General features: G+C 47.5%; 1 protein-coding gene and 1 long non-coding RNA gene across 2 annotated transcripts in view; both read left to right on the top strand.

Annotated features, from left to right (window-relative positions):
- Positions 1-1882: 1882 nt before the first annotated feature.
- Positions 1883-5660, top strand: CUNH15orf48 (chromosome unknown C15orf48 homolog). Its single transcript, XM_040969592.1, has 5 exons — positions 1883-1963; positions 2100-2161; positions 2312-2397; positions 3995-4055; positions 5266-5660. The coding sequence occupies exons 2-5, from the start codon at positions 2126-2128 to the stop codon at positions 5332-5334; spliced, it is 252 nt and encodes an 83-aa protein (XP_040825526.1). The 5' UTR covers positions 1883-1963; positions 2100-2125; the 3' UTR covers positions 5335-5660.
- Positions 5661-14341: 8681 nt separating this feature from the next.
- Positions 14342-16983, top strand: part of LOC121149425 — a 69576-nt gene continuing 66934 nt past the window's right edge. The window contains exon 1 of the long non-coding RNA XR_005882651.1: positions 14342-14795. This is a non-coding gene — a long non-coding RNA (uncharacterized LOC121149425). The remainder of the gene's footprint in view (positions 14796-16983) is intronic.

The following is a 16983-nucleotide window of genomic DNA, read 5'->3' on the forward strand; positions in this document are numbered from 1 at the left end:
CAGACTTAAACAGTGTTACTTTATACATATTTTAATCTACCACTGAGTGAAGTTCACTCATGATCTCAATATCTACTGTAGTAGTTTGCTTCCCATTACAGAATCTAGGACCCCACGCTACATTAGCAGTCGTTGCAGCTTCTTTGGAAACAGTTTTCCTCAGTCTTTTCCGGATCTTGCTATTTTTGAAGCTCACGGACCAATGAATAGTTCCTGGGTTTGTGTTTTTGGATGCTTTGCTGTAGATGGAGATAAGTGCATCACCAGTGGTGGACTTATGGCAGAAGTGGGCGGCCCCTGAGTATCACAGCTGGACATGTGTAATATCTACCCATTGCTGGTGGTACAAACTTTTCCTTAAAACAGCCTCGGGAGTCTTGCAGGAAGAGCACTAAAAGGCTTGTGTGTAATGCAATCCATGGGTTGGATTGTCTTCTAAGCAGTTGATGCAGATTTAGTTCGCCAGCCCATGCCTGCAGTTAGAGATCTGGCCTTGGCCCGATGAGCATCCCAGCCAGAATAAGAAAGTGGGAGACAACATTATGATCACCTCCTGCAAAGAACATCTGTATATCCTGTTTAGTGAATGCCAGTTACAGGCAGGGTAGGATGGCACAGTTTCTAAACATGCTAACTTTCTTTTAAAAAATATTTGTATTGCAAAGGCAGATTTACAGAGAGAAGACAGGTCTGTCTGCTATTTCACTCCCCAATTGGCCTCAGTGGCTGGAGTTTAGCCATTCCAAAGCTGGGAACTTCTTCCAGGTCTCCCACATGGGTTGCAGGGTCCCAAGGCTTTGGGCCACCCTCAACTGCTTTCCCAGGCCACAAGCAGGGAGTTGGATGGGAAGTGGGTCAAATGGGACATAAACTGGCACCTACATGGGATTCCGGTGCATGCAAGGATTTAGCTACTGAGCCATTGCACCGGAGCCTGCAGTTTCCTCTTGAGCTAGGTTTGTCTCCAGTTTGCAGACATAAACTGAATCTCATGAATCTTATGTAGCTTTCCTGAAGTCAGCCGGTGAGTGTGAGCTGGATCTGGCCCTTTCCAGGGAACATGTTAACTTTAAATGACAGCTGGAACTTCAAACCTTCCCTGGACTTGGTTCTAGCAGCTAGCAGCTGATGTCGGAGCCACGCAGCTGCAGGACCCCGGCATTTAGGCGTCTGATTCAGCGCCCACCTTGGAAAGCGCCCAGAGGAACCCTGCTTAGTGCCTGGTGCACAGCATCCGAGTTTAGCGTAAATGCAGTCATTCTGAGGCAGACTTAGGAGCAGAGGCTGCTGGTTTTAGGGGACAGTCAGGAAGAGCAGCAATCCTCTTGGAAGCTTCTCAGGTGACACTGCTTTCTTTCAATCTTGTTGCTGTGGTGCTTTTCCTTCAGCCTTCTTGTTGCTGTCTTAATGGATAAACTCACCCCAGGAGTTAATCCACAAGAAACTATAATTAGGCAATAATTATCTCTGACTATGTGCTGCATCACACTTCAGAGCTTTTATCGTGATAAGATTACGATAAGATTACGATAATTCTGTTGGCACGTGTGCATCTGGAAGCCTCACTCGGGACCATCCAGAGTGCAGGGTCAACACTGGTAACGGCTCCCCACCCCCGCCAAGGGCCTCCCTTTTGAAGGGTGTATCTTTTTTCTAGGGTGTATCTTTTTTAGACTTGGCCATCAGCGCTCCCCCTTTTTAGCTTCCACCTCCCACACCCAAAGCATCGTCTAGGACCATAGCAGGTGCCCCGCGCAGCCAGGAGCGACCGACGGCGAGCGGCAGGGGGCGCCCGCGTCCCAGGGAAGGCGAGTCCAGGTCCCGCACACCGGGCGCCCCGGGCCGCGTGACCAGAACACCCAGGTCCGGCCCTTCCGCGGCGGTTGCGGTCGGTATATAAGATGCGGAGGGCAGGTTCGGTTTCAGCGTCGGCTTCCCTCGCGCCGCCCCGTCCTCCCGCCAGGTGAGGGGTGTCCAGGCTCGGGCGCGGCTGAGCTGCCTCATGGTGGAGTTCGGAATATGGGGGACGGTTTAGGGACTCGCCAGGATGGGTCTCTACGGCCCAAGGTTTTTGTCACTATCTTGTTTTTAAATTCTAGATTGCACATCCTACGCTGAAGTCGTCATGGGCCTTTTCCAACTTCTGATGAAGAAGAAGGAAGTAAGTTTTGAAAGCCCTTACACCTCTTGACTGAAAGTGTCCCTTGTGAAAGATGAAAAGAGGCTGGGCGTTTGGAAGCGAGTGCGAAAATGCACTGGCTGCTCTGTAATATTCCAGAAATGCTCCCCTTACTAACCTTGTGTCTGTCAGCTTATTCCTTTAGTGACTTTTATAAGCTTTGCGGCGGTCGGAGCCTCATCCTTTGCTGTGTATTCCTTGCAGAAAAGCGATGTGATGTAAGTAGGCTTGGTGGGTGATGGTGGGGGCCTTAGGATAAGGATGACTGTGAACTCGGGGTCAGAGCTCAGAAGCACCCTTCTATCAGGAGACTGTGAAACCATGGGCAATATTAGGATTAGCTTGTTGCTTGTGTCTGCATAGCTTGGCATCCATTGGCCCTGCCCTGCTCCCCCTCTGTGTAAAGTGTGGCTTGTTGTTGTTGTTTTTTAAGTTTCAAAATGTGAAATTCTTAAATTTGGGAGCTGGGAGGAGAGGAAGGAGAAGGATATATATTAGCAAATCTAAATCATCATTTTAATTAAGTGTTAAAATGTCAACTTGTTAGAATGCTGTTTCCCAGTGTGGTAGAATTCAGTCGTCTGCCAGGAGCCACTCTTGAATTTTAGATATAAGAAGGGAAAGCTATAAATATATAGCACTTCTGGGATAGAGGAATATCTACTTTGCTGTATGTATGCTGTATGTAAGATGGTGACACACCACGTACCTTGGAATGGGAGAAACAGAGAAACTTGAAATTGACCTGGAGGAGTGCTGGCTGGAGAAGACAGAGTTCAGCTCCTCCAAGCTGCAGCCGAGCCCCTGGCCCCGCCTAGAACCCAGGAGGAGGACATGGCGGCTTGTCCTGACTGGCTTCCACCTTCATTGCTGCCTATTTGTGGAGATTAGTCTAGTCCCACAGTAGGAATATAGACCTCTGTCCTACATAGGGATTCATCTCTTTCTTTCTTTCTTTTCAAGATTTATTTTTATTGGAAAGTCAGATTTACACAGAGGAGAGATAGCAAGAACTTTAAACTGCTGGTTCACTCCCCAGGTGGCCTCAATGGCCAGAACTGAGCCAATCCGAAGCCAGGAAACAGGAGCTTCTTCTGGGTCTCCCACATGGGTGCAGGGTCCCAAGGCTCTGGGCTGTCCTCTACTGCTTTCCCAGGCTGCAGGCAGGGAGCTGGAAGGGAAATTAAACAGCCAGGTTATGAACTGGTGCTCATATGAGATCCCAATGCATGCAAGGCAAGGACTTTAGCCACTAGGCTAATGTATCAGACTTGAGGAATTAATTTCTTCTTTTTTTTTTTTTTAAAGATTTGTGTATTTTTATTGGAAAGTCAGATATACAGAGAGGAGGAGAGACAGAGAGGAAGATCTTCCATCTCTTCATTCACTCTCCAAGTGGCCACAATGGCCAGAGCACAGCTGATCTGAAGCCAGGAGTCAAGACCTTTTTCTGGATCTCCCATGCAGGTGCCGGTACCCACGGCTCTAGGCCATCCTCGACTGCTTTCCCAGACCACAGCTGAGTGGGAAGTGGAGCAGCTGGGGCATAATCTGGCACCCATATAGGATCCTGTGGCAAGTCAAGGACTTTAGCTGCTAGGCTACCATACCACGCCCCTGAGGGATTAATTTTTGATGTGTGAGTCAAACTGTGCAGCTCCCTTAAGGACTCTTCTGTCACTTTTGACAACTGCTGATGGTTTCTAGTAGATGTCTTACGGATGGATGCTTATGTGTGAAGACCGAGTCTGTCTCTAACATTGAAAGCGTTGGTTTAAGCGAGGTAATGTTCAGTGTACTTTCTTTTACTTTTAGCATTGATCGGAAAAGAAATCCAGAACCCTGGGAGTCTGTGGATCCAACTGTACCTCAAAAGGTATTACTAGATGCAAACTAAGCGATTTCTGTTTAGCCCAAACCTTAGCAGCTTTGTCAGTAACTTAGGTTGAATACCTTAGATGTGCAGGTTACCACTAAATGTGATGTCCAAGGGACTGCTTTGGAGAAGTTCAATCCTTGATGTTATCCTGGGTAACTGGAGACAATGAACCTCTGCAAAGCTTTCTGAGTCTATGAGATGGGCCCAATAATACAGCTCTACCTCGGATAAAGAGAAGTAAGGAAAAGTACGCAGAACCCTTTAGCACAGCACCCGTGCCATAGTTAGCGCTGAAATACACACCCTTATTGCCACTGGAACACCTCATCCATCACTTATCAAAAGTTAAAGTAAGGCTGATCTGGTCAGGAGAGGACCTCCTGGAAACAGGAGTGGCCTTCTCTGCGAGTGAAATGAATTCATAATCTGCTCACTGTAGCAGAGGGTTGCTCCTGGAAACAGGTGTGGCCTTCTCTCCAAGTGAAATGAATTCACAATCTGCTCACTGTTGCAGAGGGTTGCCCTTTGACATTGGAAGTGTCTGGCAAGTCGCCAGCACTGAGCTTACCCGGGTCCAGCAGGAGAGCCTTGCTTTTCCTGTCATGCTGACTCTCCGATGGCAGTCTCACCCAGAGAAGGACGTTAGGGTCCTGAAAGCTACCCCCAGCACCGAGGGGGAATAGAAAGCTTGGGGGGACAAACAGGGGCCCTTTGAAGGTGAGGCCAGTGGGCATCAAGAACTGTCCACAGATGGTTGCGTGTCCTTTATCGTGGAACTTAGGCCAGCTATATCTTCACTGACCAATTACAGGGAGGAAGTTTTAGCAACAGCCTATTATGTGCTAAGCCTTTGCTAAGAGTGCATGTTTTAGGACTCAGGGCTCATGGAATACCTTGTCAGACTTTAAAGACCTTCAGAGTTTCTGCTGAGAGCAGGGCAAATGTGTAGGACCCTTGTCTCCACTCTCTTAGCACTTTAAAAAGCGAAGGCTTTTGGGAGGGCTAGCATGGTGGTAGAACCAAGCTGGCTGTTACCGCTATTGTGTGTTCTAGAGCTGGGGTGGTGTTTTTGTTTCCTGTTTTTGTTTGTTTTTTGACTGCAAACTCTACAAGATGTTTTTTCCCCAAAGGGGTACAGGGACAAATCCCCAAGGGGTATGAGGAGGAAACACAGATCCTTCATGTTTTTGTTTCCATTTTCTTAAAGCTTGTGACAATCAACCAACAGTGGAAGCCCATTGAAGAGTTGCAAAAGGTCCGCAAGGCAACCAAATGAGCAGTCGTCACCTCTTCTTGCAAAGAGTACTCTATGAATCTAGTGGAAACATTTCCGCACAGACTTGATTATGGGTGGCAGTGTGCGGAAGTGCTTCTGCTACATTTTTAGGGTTTGCCTCCATTTTTTCTGGACTCTGGATAAAGAATTAAAGGTAGCTCAGTCCTAACTACATAGTCCAAACATAAGTTTTGGTGTTTATTATTGTAAATTTTGAATTTTGCATATTGGAATTTGTGTGTTTCTGATGCCAGGATGTTTTTTTCTTTTTCTGAAATGTATAGATTTGTACATGAGATGCCTATAATAAAACAACATTTGTGCAAGATTTTGCAATGGTTGCATGTATGTAAATGGCAGAGGAAATCTTTTTATGGGAGGAAAAATATACATTATGAAGCACGAAATGGAAATGGTTCCTAGTACAGGTTTCTGTGTGAGCTTTTCTTGCAAGTTCACCCATCCACGGACACGTACTGAGCAGCCGCCCTTCACAGTGAAGTCATGAACAAAGCCACAGTCTGGAGGAATTCAAAACGAAGTCGGTAAGTACAGTGAGGAAGATGAAGCAGGAGTGGCGGGGGTTGGGTTGCCTGGGAGGTGATGCTGGGACTCCTTGGTGAATAGAGACTGGGGTCAGCTGACAGCAGCCTCACGCCTAAGTATCTCATCAGGAAGAAGCCCACACCTGCTGTGGGGTGTGTTTGGACGGTTGGGGGCGAAGATGGTCAATGCCCTGCTGGGTCGGGGGTTCCTCTTCACGCTGGCCCATGGTGACTCGGAGACTGAAGGTGCCATCACACCCAGCACGCCCCTTGGGCACCCTGGACTGTTCTTAAGCAACATTCTGCTTGATTTCATGTTTTTCATTAGCTCCTTTTGAAAATTAAGATCTATGCTATGAACACGTGTTGTGGTGTTTACTCATTGACATTGCACAACTTAGTAATTTTAGTATATGCACGAAGTTGTTTAAGAATTTCCACCTGATTCCAGAACATTTTCCTCACTCCTGAAAGAATGCCACACGCACCAGCAGGCACTTCCCCCACTCAGACCTCTCTGCTCCCAGCTCAAGGCAAACCTAACAAACCTAGTGTCTGTGGATTACCTTGGACTGTCGAAGGAACCACACAGCATGTGGCTTTTGCGTGTGCTCCCTTGACGTCACATCAGTTTTTAAACAGCCACTCACACACACCATGTGGTCAGTGCTTTGTACTTTTCCTGATGAGATACTTAGTATAGCACAGGGTAGCTGTACCACATATTGGTTCTCCATTCCTAAGTTGATGGCAATTGGGTGGTTTCTACTTATTGGCTGTTTATTCATGAATAACGTTAGTACAGACAGCCAGGTGTGGCTGTGTAGTTTCAGTTCTCTTATATACTTAACTTCATGAACACTTTTAGGTTAAAAAATAAAATATTTTTTTCTATATTGTCTGAAACACAAATGCGAAGTTCTTGTCAACTTTACAGCAGTGAACAGTAACTGACTCTTGCTAGAGATTAGGCAATCTTGGAAGGATTAAGTCTGGGCTCCTCCCCTAACCTTTGCTATTTCCTTATCACCTCAATTTCCCCAGATAAAAATCTGGTATCTGATCTCACAAACAATTCCATGTAACATTGGGATCGCTTTTTTTTTTTTTTTTCCTTTTACTGGTTTAAGCTTCCAACAGTAGAATGTCATCAAGGAAATAGCTGAGTGACCACCAAAAGAACAAATTATAAGTGCTTTTTGGAGGAAAGGATAACTATGCCTCCCTATTTTAAAAAAAAAAAGACTGACATGCAGCAGCTTAATGGGGCAGACATGGCGATGGAAGGAGCGTTTTGGTGCATTTGGGAGGGGGAGGGTTCCAGAGCAGTGCGCACCCTGGGGCTGGGAGAGGGGGCGAGCCCTTGGCTGCCCATGTGAAGGGTCACGGTTGACATTCCCGATTAAAAAAAAAAGGGTGGGGGAGGTTAGCAGGAGAAAAAGCATAATAGATGTGAACATGATTTTGTGAAATCCAGGAGACTCTGGATTAAAGAAACAAAGATCCAGGGACTAAGTATTTTTTTTTTTTCACTTTGAAAGGCAGAGGTACAGAGTGGAGGACCGTGAGAGATCTTACATACATTTGGCCATGGGATCAAAGTGGAGCAACTGGGATCTGGACCCAGTGTCTGTGTGGGATAGTGGCATCACAAGCAGAGACTTAGCCTGCTACGCCACGGCCCCAGCCCAAGTATCCATTCTTATGCTTAGGTTGGACGAAGGTTAGGCAGCCCTGTAGAAATGTGACAGGAAGATGAGCTAATAGTAACAGGCTGAGGGCAAAACCCAGCCGGGCCTGTCTGTTGAGATTCTTGTTGGTCTCTCTATGCGACATGCTTTTCTTCCCTGTCTAGGGCAGGACCTTTTCTGGAATGGGGAATCTTATGACCCATCATCAACAAGACAGGTTGGAGAATTTCTTTATGGCCAACTCTTGCACAGAAAAGTGGGAGTGGGTGGGGTGAAAATTAGAGTAATGCTTTTATTGCTTGTTCTGGCATTAGGGAAAGTCTTGCTTCTGTGCCCATGCTTTTAGGGGTGGCTTAGGGGGTATAGGGGGTCATAAACAAGGGAGGGGCAGAGTACAGCCTTGTTTCTGAGACCTTCACTTTGGGATGTCATTTTATGAATCACGGTTGCTTAACTTTTGAAAGATTTTACTTACAAGGATTTATTTTGTGATTGCGTTCTTTTCTCAAATGCTTTATTATTTTTTTTTAATGTCGAATATTGGGATTGCCACTGTAGTGTAGCACACTAAGCCTTGACCTACAGCAACTGATATCCCAAAGGAACATTAGTTTGAGCCCCTCCACTTCTGATTGAACTCCTTGCCAAAGCAGCAGATGGTCCATGGGGGGAGACCTTGATGAAGCTCCTGGCTCTTGGCTTCAGACAGGCCCAGCTCCAGCCACTGTGGCCATTTAGGGAGTGAACCAATGGATGGAAGATCTCTCTGCCTATCTCTCCTTCTCTCTCTGTAACTCTGCCTTTCAAATACAAATAAATATTTTTAAAAGTTAAATATAGGGCCCAGCGTGGTAGCCACGTGACTAAAGTCCTCATCTTGCACACACCAAGATCCCATATGGGCACCAGCAGCCCTGCTTCCCATCCGGCTCCTTGCTTGTGGCCTGGGAAAGCAGTCGAGGACAGCCCAAAGCCTTGGGACCCTGTACCCACATGGGAGATCTGGAGGAAGCTCCTGGCTCCTGGCTTCAGATTGATTCAGCTGTGGCCATTACAGCCACTTGGAGTGAATAATTGGATGGAGGATCTTCCTCTCTGTCTCTCCTCTCTGTATATCTGCCTTTCTAATAAAAATAAATCTTTAAAAAATTATAAAATCTATAAAAATATAAAATGAAATAAAACAAATATGCAGAAAAATCAAAATGTTAGCAAAAGTATTCACACTTTTTATTACCATTTTGCCACAAATTCTGTAGCTCTCTGTATAAATCTCTTATAAAATTGAATGCTTTGAAAATAAGTTTGCATATATCACATTTCTCCACTAAAATCTTTTTTAAAAAGATTTATTTTTATTGCAAAGTCAGATATACAGAGAGGAGGTAAGACAGAGAGGAACATCTTTCATATGATGATTCACTCCCCAAGTGACCACACGGCCAGTGTTGAGCCGATCTGAAGCCAGAAGGCAGGAACCTCCTCCAGGTCTCCCATGCGGGTGCAGGGACCCAAGGCTTTGGGCCATCACTGACTGCTTTGCCAGGGCCACCAGGATTAGAACCAGCACCCATATGGGATCCCAGGGCGTTCAAGTTGAGGGCTTTAACCACTAGGCCACTGTGCCGGACCCAAGATCTTTTTGTTTTTATTGCAAGGTCAGATATACAGAGGAGGGATAGAGAGGAAGATCTTCCATCTGATGATTCACTCCCCAAGCAGCTGCAACAGCTGGAGCTGTGCCAATCCAAAGCCAGGAGCCAGAAACCTCCTACAAGACTTCCACATGGGTGCAGGGTCCCAAGACTTTGGGCCATCCTCAACTGCTTTCCCAGGTCACAAGCAGGGAGCTGGATGGGAAGTGGGGCCACCGGGATTAGAACCGGTGACCATATAGGATGCTGACACATTCGAGGTGGGGACTTTAGTCGCTAGGCTACTGCATCAGGCCCATTTTATGACTTTTAAAATCAGATACTTTTCCATGTAACTTTAATATCTAAGAAGTTGTACACTGATTAAACATTTACGGGCAGTCTTGGAAAGTGGGACACACCCATGAGTAAATCAAAACAATATCAAAGCCTTAGAGCAGGGAGGGCTGAGCCCTCCACACAAAGCAAAGCTTCCTGAGGCAGGTGGATCCCCGCATGACCAATCAGGCTAATTTCTTAACAAAACAATGACTAAAAGGCAGACCGTGAGGAGGCATGGATCAGAGGGCTGCAGAAGTTTGTGGAAACACAGATGAAAAAGAAAACTATGCATGTGTTTCAGTTTATTTTCAAATCGTTTTAATGATTAAAAATTTTTACTTTAATGTATTCGAGAGGCAGACATGGAGAGCTTCCATCCACTGGTCTACTTCCCAAATGCCTACGACAGACGGGGCTTGGCCAGGTCGAAGCCAGCATCCTGAAATCCCATCACGGTCTCCCTCACGCACGGCAGAAACCTAGCTACTTTGACACAACACCTGCGTCCTCAGAGGAAGCTGGAATCAGAAGCAAAACTGATACCACACCCAAGTCCCTTGATACGGATATAGCTGTCCCAACAATCTTTTAAAAAAACAACTTATGTATTTGAAAGAGTAATAGAGGTCTCCCATCCCCCGAAATGGGCACAGCAGCAGGGCCTGAGTCAGGCCAAAGACAGGGGCCTGGAACTTCACTTGGCCACCTTCCACTACCTTCCTAGCTAGACACGTTAGCCGGGAGCTGGATCGGAAGTGGGACAGCTGGGACTGGAACCAAGGACTCCATAATGAGGTGCCAGCTCAGCACCTTAACCCAGTGCACCACCAACGCTGGCCCCTCCCAACAACGTTGGAGCTGCTGTGCCAACTGCCTGCCCCTAGGTTTTTTATTCCATTTTTCCCATGAGACTTTTGACATAAAATTACGTGTTTACCTTGAGGAAAGTCGGCTATGACAACTGGAGATGGGAGCTGCACAGCGAAAGGACCTTTGATCGGAGGGTGGAGCTCAGTTACTGCCAGGGTCCAGGGCACAGGTGGCAGGGGCCATGATGAACCAGAGCAATGGCAGAGGGAATGAGGAGAAGGCAGTGGGGAGCTCTCAAGGTTTGGTTAGTACAGCTGGGGGCTGTCCAGAATGACTCCCAGCTGTTTCACCTGCGTAACTTGGGGCTGGTGATGCCAAGATAGGAACCCAAAGGGAAAGACAAGGGATGGGGAAAAGGTAGATTAAGTCAGGCTTTGGAGCTATCTAAGTAGCATCAGGATGAAGTGTGGTGAGACCAGGGCGTGTCCAGGAAAAGGGAGACTGAGCCGAGGGCAGCATTGAAGGGGCCTGGCGAAGGCAAGGGAAGCCCCAGCAGGTAGTGGAGGCCAGGGACGAGGACCCACCTCTCCTCGTCTATAGAGAGTCTTTCTGCTCCACAACTAAACCAAAGCCCAGAGACCTTTCAACTTTATGGCTCCAGCCTTAAGCAAACATCTGTCATTGTCCATTTGCAGACATGTGAAACATGAAGTGACTTTTCCAAGTGGGAATGCTAAGTCCACGTCCCAGGTCACCACAAATTGGGTCATTTTCCAGGAGAAATTCCCACACATTTCAGTTGCGACTTGGTGGTGGACACGGAAATGGAAGGCCTTTGAGTTCTCCCCGCTCCGCCATTGTCACGTGTCCTTGGAAAAGCCTGGACCCCTTGTCTGTTAACTTAGGCTGATTTGTATGGCTTGGGGTACTTGTGGAGATCGTAGTAGAAGACAATGGCAGTGGAATAACACAGTGCTGAGCACGGACTAGTTCAATGAGGTTTCCTTTCTCTGTTTTTAAGAAGGTGTTTGAGAAATGATTATATAGTAAAAAGCTCTTAATGTGTTTCAGATCAGATTCCTCCAGAGGTGGGGACATAGCCTGCTTGAAATTCCCGTTTCTCTCCCTCTGGGAATTCCTGGCCCGCCTCTGTTTCCCTAGAAACCAAGGGAACACACACACACACACACACACACACACACACACACACACACGCCTGCAGTAAATGCATATCACATGCACGCTCACCTACACAGACACCAGCTGAAGATAAGAACCTCTGGAAATGCACGCACACACACAATCTCCTATCCCAAGGAGACAGAAAGAATAAAAATAATGATATAGAAGAAGGTTTTTAAAAAAACAAGTTAAGTTTGTTTTTCTAGAGATTTACTTAATTGAAAGGCAGAATTACGGAGCTGAGGGGGGAGAGGGACAGAGAAAGAGAGTGGTCTTCTGTCCCCTGGTTCACTCTAGTGGTTATGACAGTTGGGACTGGGCTAGACCGAATCAGGAACTTGGAGCTGCATCCAGGTCTTCCATGTGGGTCGTAAGGGCCCAAGCTCTACGCCATCTTCTGCTGGCTTCCCAGGCGTACTAGCAGGGAGCTAAATCAGAAGTGGAGCAGCCAGGACTTGAACCTGAGCCCAGATCAGCTATTGGGTTTCACAGACAGTGACTTAAGCTACTGCAGCATAACGTCAGCCCCATTATGTTTATTTTGGTACAAAAATTGCCAAATTTAATGCATAGATTTGCATAATAGGAATTTTCTATAATGTTTTGAAGGTCGTTTTAAGATCTATGTATACTATAAGCAACTCCCAGAAACAAACGTCCATCACTAACTCATTGAATCTGCATAGCATGTCATACATATAGTCACTTTTACAAGCCATGGTGTGTGGTTTGAGTAAGGAAGAGGAGTGAAGTTGAGTTCATAAGTCTAAGATAGCAACAGAAAAGGAATTTTACAGCTGATTATGTTATACTGTCTCTCAGATGCATAGAAATTGGACTTGGGTAATTATGTAATTGCTCTTTAAAAATTGAGGGCTGTGGGCCCAGCATGGTAGCCTAGTGGCTAAAGTCCTTGCCTTGCACTCCCACGATCCCATGTAGGCACTAATTCCAATCCCGGCAACTCCACTTCCCATCCAGCTCCTTGCTTGTGGCCTGGGAAAGCAGCCAAGGACGGCCCAAAGCCTTGGGACCCTGCACCCGCATGGAAGACCTGGGGGAGGTTCCTGGCTTCAGATAGGCTCAGCTCTGGCCATTGAGGCCGCTTAGGGAGTGAATCATTGAACGGAAGATCTTCCTCTCTGTTTTTCCTCCTCTCTGTATATCTGACTTTCTAATAAAAATGAATCTTTTAAAAAAAAACTCATATATTTTAAAAAAAGTATTGAGGGCTGTGTTTTCATGTTGATAGTGTTTTTACTACATCATTTGTCTATGCACACATTTAGTTTTCATATGAAAGTAAGGCTAAAATTAAGGAACTTCCCTCCCACTTAGGTTTACTGTAACTCTTACAGACATGTTGACATCAATTTGCTTCTTCAGGGGGTGGGGCTTACATTCATGTCACAAAATATTGCACAAAAGGAAGTAGTTTTTTTTTAAATCAGCCTCTGTTTTCCTATATACACATCAAGTAAGAAATGTGATTTTTCCTTTTGTGTAGGCTTGTAACCATAGTGTGGATACTGTTTATTTGTGTGTGCTAAGGCTGTAGGGCCTTAGGCAAGGTGACATGATTTGCAAGGCCTTGGCTTATCTTAATTCTCCTCCTCGGAATAAATGAGAAATGGCTTTGGGAAATGGAGTAACATCACATGGCAAACATCACCACAGTCTGCTTCGTGTTTGGAGATCACGTCACCGAAGCAATCCCTAAGCATGTCTTAAATCTGAATCCATTTTTTCAAAGGGACACCATTTTCTTTTTAAACCATTGCTTTTAAGATGTATTTGAGAGTAACAGAAAGAGAGCCAGAGGAAAAAAGAGAGATCTTTCCTCTGATGGCTTATTCCCCAAATGGCCATTACAGCTGGGTGGGACAGGTTGAAGCCAGGAGCCACAGTTCCGTCCTGGTCTAACTCTGGGTCCCCTGCTGCTTTCCCAGGAGCTGGATATGAAGTGGAGCAACCAGGACTCAGACTAGCACTGCCCTGAGATGCCAGCTCCGCCAAGTGGTACTTAACTTTCTGTGCCACAGCTCTGGCTCCTAAATTATTATTTTAAGCTGTCATGTACTCAGCTACAATCAATGAACAGATCTTAATAGTTCAGTGCAAGGAAGAATCTTGATAATCATATGTGTCTGTGAAACCATTGTGCAAAGCATTCTAGAAAGATCTCTGGCACCATTTACTTTTTTTTTTTTTAAGATTTATTTATTTTTGGGCCCGGCGCGGTGGCGCAAGTGGTTAAGGTCCTCGCCTAGCACGCCTGGGATCCCATATGGGCGCTGGTTCTAATCCCAGCAGCCCTGCTTCCCATCCAGCTCCCTGCCTGTGGCCTGGGAAAGCAGTCGAGGACAGCCCAAAGCTTTGGGACCCTGCACCCGCGTGGGAGACCTAGAAGAGGCTCCTGGCTTCGGATCGGCATAGTATCGGCCCGTTGCGCTCACTTGGGGAGTGGATCATCAGACGGAAGATCTTTCCTCTCTGTCTCTCCTCTCTGTATATCCGCCTTTCCAATAAAAGATAATAAAAATAAATCTTTTAAAAAAAGATTTATTTATTTTTATTACAAAGTCAGATATACAGAGAGGAGGAGAGACAGAGAGAAAGATCTTCTGTTCAATGACTCACTCCACAAGGGACCGCAATGGCCGGAGCTGAGTCAATCTGAAGCCAGGAACCAGGAGCGTCTTCCGAGTCTCCCATGTGGGTAAAGGGTCCCAAAGCTTTGGGCCGTCCTCAACTGCTCTCCCAGGACACAAGCAGGGAGCTAGATGGGAAGCAGAGCTGCCAGGATTAGAACCAGTGCCCATATGGGATCCTGGGTGTACAATGTGAGGAATCTGGCCACTTGGCTACTGTGTCGGGCCCTGCTCACTCCCTTTAAGGTACACTAATGGCTGGTATGTTTTCTCCCCACTGTGTGTGGTGCCCTCGAACCCCATATGTAACACTTACTTTGCTGTTTTTGTTAAAACAGAAAAGGTTGCTAAACATGGTAAGAAACACACCAGCAAGACCATCAGGGCCAGGGCTTGGGCTTCATCTTGCCCTGGCAACGCATGTGTTTCTTCTGGTTATAAGAGCAGAATGTGGACACCGAGCAACCTCATATCTAAGAGACACAAGTACTGCCGCCCACAGAACGGGGCTGAGCAGGTTGCAAGAGTTACCACAGGAAATACACGCTCCCTGGCACAGGTGGTAACCAACGAGCCAGAAGTTGTCCGTGTTGACTCAATGCATAGGTGAGTATTCACTTCACCAGGAAAGCGCCCGGGGTCACCAAGGCAGAGCTGAGCGGCCACATGAATGGTCTGGTGTGTTCCTCCGGTAGGCCAGAACTTAGCCTGGAGCAATTCATCTGAGTCTCTGCAAAGCATGCTAGCCCGTGATGGCCGCGCCCTGCTTCTCATTCCGCTCGCATGGGATGAGATCCGAGTATCTGTGTTTCTGACAAAGGGAGGCTGGTGCTGCCAAGGCTCTTGAACTCAACCTTTGAAAACTGGGCTGAAGGATCGGCGCTGTGGTGTAGTAGGTAGGTAAAGCCACCATCGTACGGTGATGCCAGCATCCCAGACAGGTGCTGGGTTCCAGTTCAGCTGCTCCACTTCCAGTCCAGCTCCCTTCTGGTGCACTTGGGGAAGTACCCAGGTGCTTCCTGGTCCAAGTGCTAGGGCAGCCACGTGGGAGACCAGGAAGAAGCTCCTGGATCCTGGCTTTAGTTTGACTCAGCCCCAGCCATTCATTGGGGAGCAAACCCACAGATGGGAGGTCTCCTTCTCCCTCTCCTCCTCCTCCTTTCCTTCTTTCTGCTATTTATTGGGAGAGTTGAGACAGAAAGGGTGCCAGTGAGGTCAAGAAAGAGAAAACAGAACTGAGCAGAGAGCTGGAAGCAGAGTGTGACAGCCTGTGTGGAACCATCTGCTGTCGTGCACAGAGAACTTGGAAGCCAACAAGGGCAGCTTCAGTGGCAAAGGACTGGTGGAGCCATCACCCCATCCTAAAAGGCCATGGCCAGCATGGCCTGCGTACTTCATCCGACTTGTCCTTAGGCTCACTCCAGGTCTCCCCACACCTTCACCTGCACTGACCTTGTGGACAGGTCCCTGCAGACCCTCGGGCTTGGAGGTGCTGAGAAGGCTGAGGAAGGAAGGGCCTGGAGGGATCTGGCTCCAGACCTCTGCTGTGCGGGGCAGCTAGAGAGCTGGCTCAACCTCCTCCATGCTTGTTGAAAATACTCAGCTAGTGCCCGGCACGGTGGCGCAAGTGGTTAAGGTCCTCGCCTAGCACGCCCGGGATCCCATAGGGGGCCGGTTCTAATCCCAGCAGCCCCGCTTCCCTTCCAGCTCCCTGCCTGTGGCCCAGGAAAGCAGTCGAGGACAGCCCAAAGCTTTGGGACCCTGCACCCGCATGGGAGACCCGGAAGAGGCTCCTGGCTTCGGATCGGCATAGCATTGCCGTTGCGCTCACTTGGGGAGTGAATCATCGGAGGGAAGATCTTCCTCTCTGTCTCTCCTCTCTGTATATCCGCCTTTCCAATAGAAAATAATAAAAATAAATCTTTAAAAAAAAAAAAGAAAGAAAATACTCGGCTGCCCACCACAGTGAGGTCAGTTCCAGATGCTTTGCATAAAACCAAAACCTCTTCTTTCCTCTGGAAAGGAATGCTTAACCTGAGAGTTTTCAGGGGACCTCAAGGCAGGGGCTTACCCCTTGCACTAGCGATCCTTGGGGAGACCACTGGACCAGCTGCTGTGCTTCAGTGCTCACCGTGCCCCAGTCACCTTTTTAAATTTTTAGATTTATTTTTGTGTTTATCTGAAAGGCAGAGGCACAGAGACAGACAGAGGTCTGCCATCTGCTGACTCACTTCCCAGATGCTTACAACTGCTGGGGCTGGGCCATGCTGAAGGCAGGAGCCCAGTGCTCCATCCAGGTCTCCCCTGTGAGGGGCTGGGATGCAGACACTTGTAATACCACCTGCTGCCTCCAAAAGGTGCACATTAGCAGGGAGCTGGATGAGAAGCGGAGGAGCTAGGACTTGGACCAGGCACTATGGTCCGAGGCAGGGACAAACTCTATTGCAAAGAATCATATCACAATTGAACTCGGACATAGGGAAGGACAAGACTATTCTCAAGTATTCTCGTATTCAACTAATATATTTAGTGACTGTCTACATCCAGCACAGCACGCCTGTGAGGAGCAGGAGGCTTGGGGATGGTCAGTGTCTTCCTGTGTTCCGGCACGTACACCCTGTGGCCAAGCCCTGTCCCGCCACGCCGTGACTGTCTAGGCTCTGATGGGGGCATGGGACACGGTCACACTCCCCGCCGGAGAGAGCTGAGGTCACCAGCTCCTTTTAGTGTTTGTCTCTGAGTCACTGCCTGGGCCTGCCAAGGGGAAACCCAGTCCATGCCGGCCGAGGCCTCC

This window comes from Ochotona curzoniae, unplaced genomic scaffold (genome assembly GCF_017591425.1).
Source record: "Ochotona curzoniae isolate NIBS_2020 unplaced genomic scaffold, NIBS_Ocur_1.0 scaffold_4701, whole genome shotgun sequence".
Lineage (NCBI taxonomy): Eukaryota > Metazoa > Chordata > Mammalia > Lagomorpha > Ochotonidae > Ochotona > Ochotona curzoniae.

Coding starts and splice junctions, on each gene's coding strand:
- CUNH15orf48 (XM_040969592.1), top strand. CDS start 2,126: ATGGGCCTTTTCCAACTTCTGATGAAGAAGAAGGAA. Junction 2,398..3,994: donor TTGCAGAAAAGCGATGTGAT/GTAAGTAGGCTT, acceptor TTTTACTTTTAG/CATTGATCGGAAAAGAAATC. Junction 4,056..5,265: donor ATCCAACTGTACCTCAAAAG/GTATTACTAGAT, acceptor ATTTTCTTAAAG/CTTGTGACAATCAACCAACA.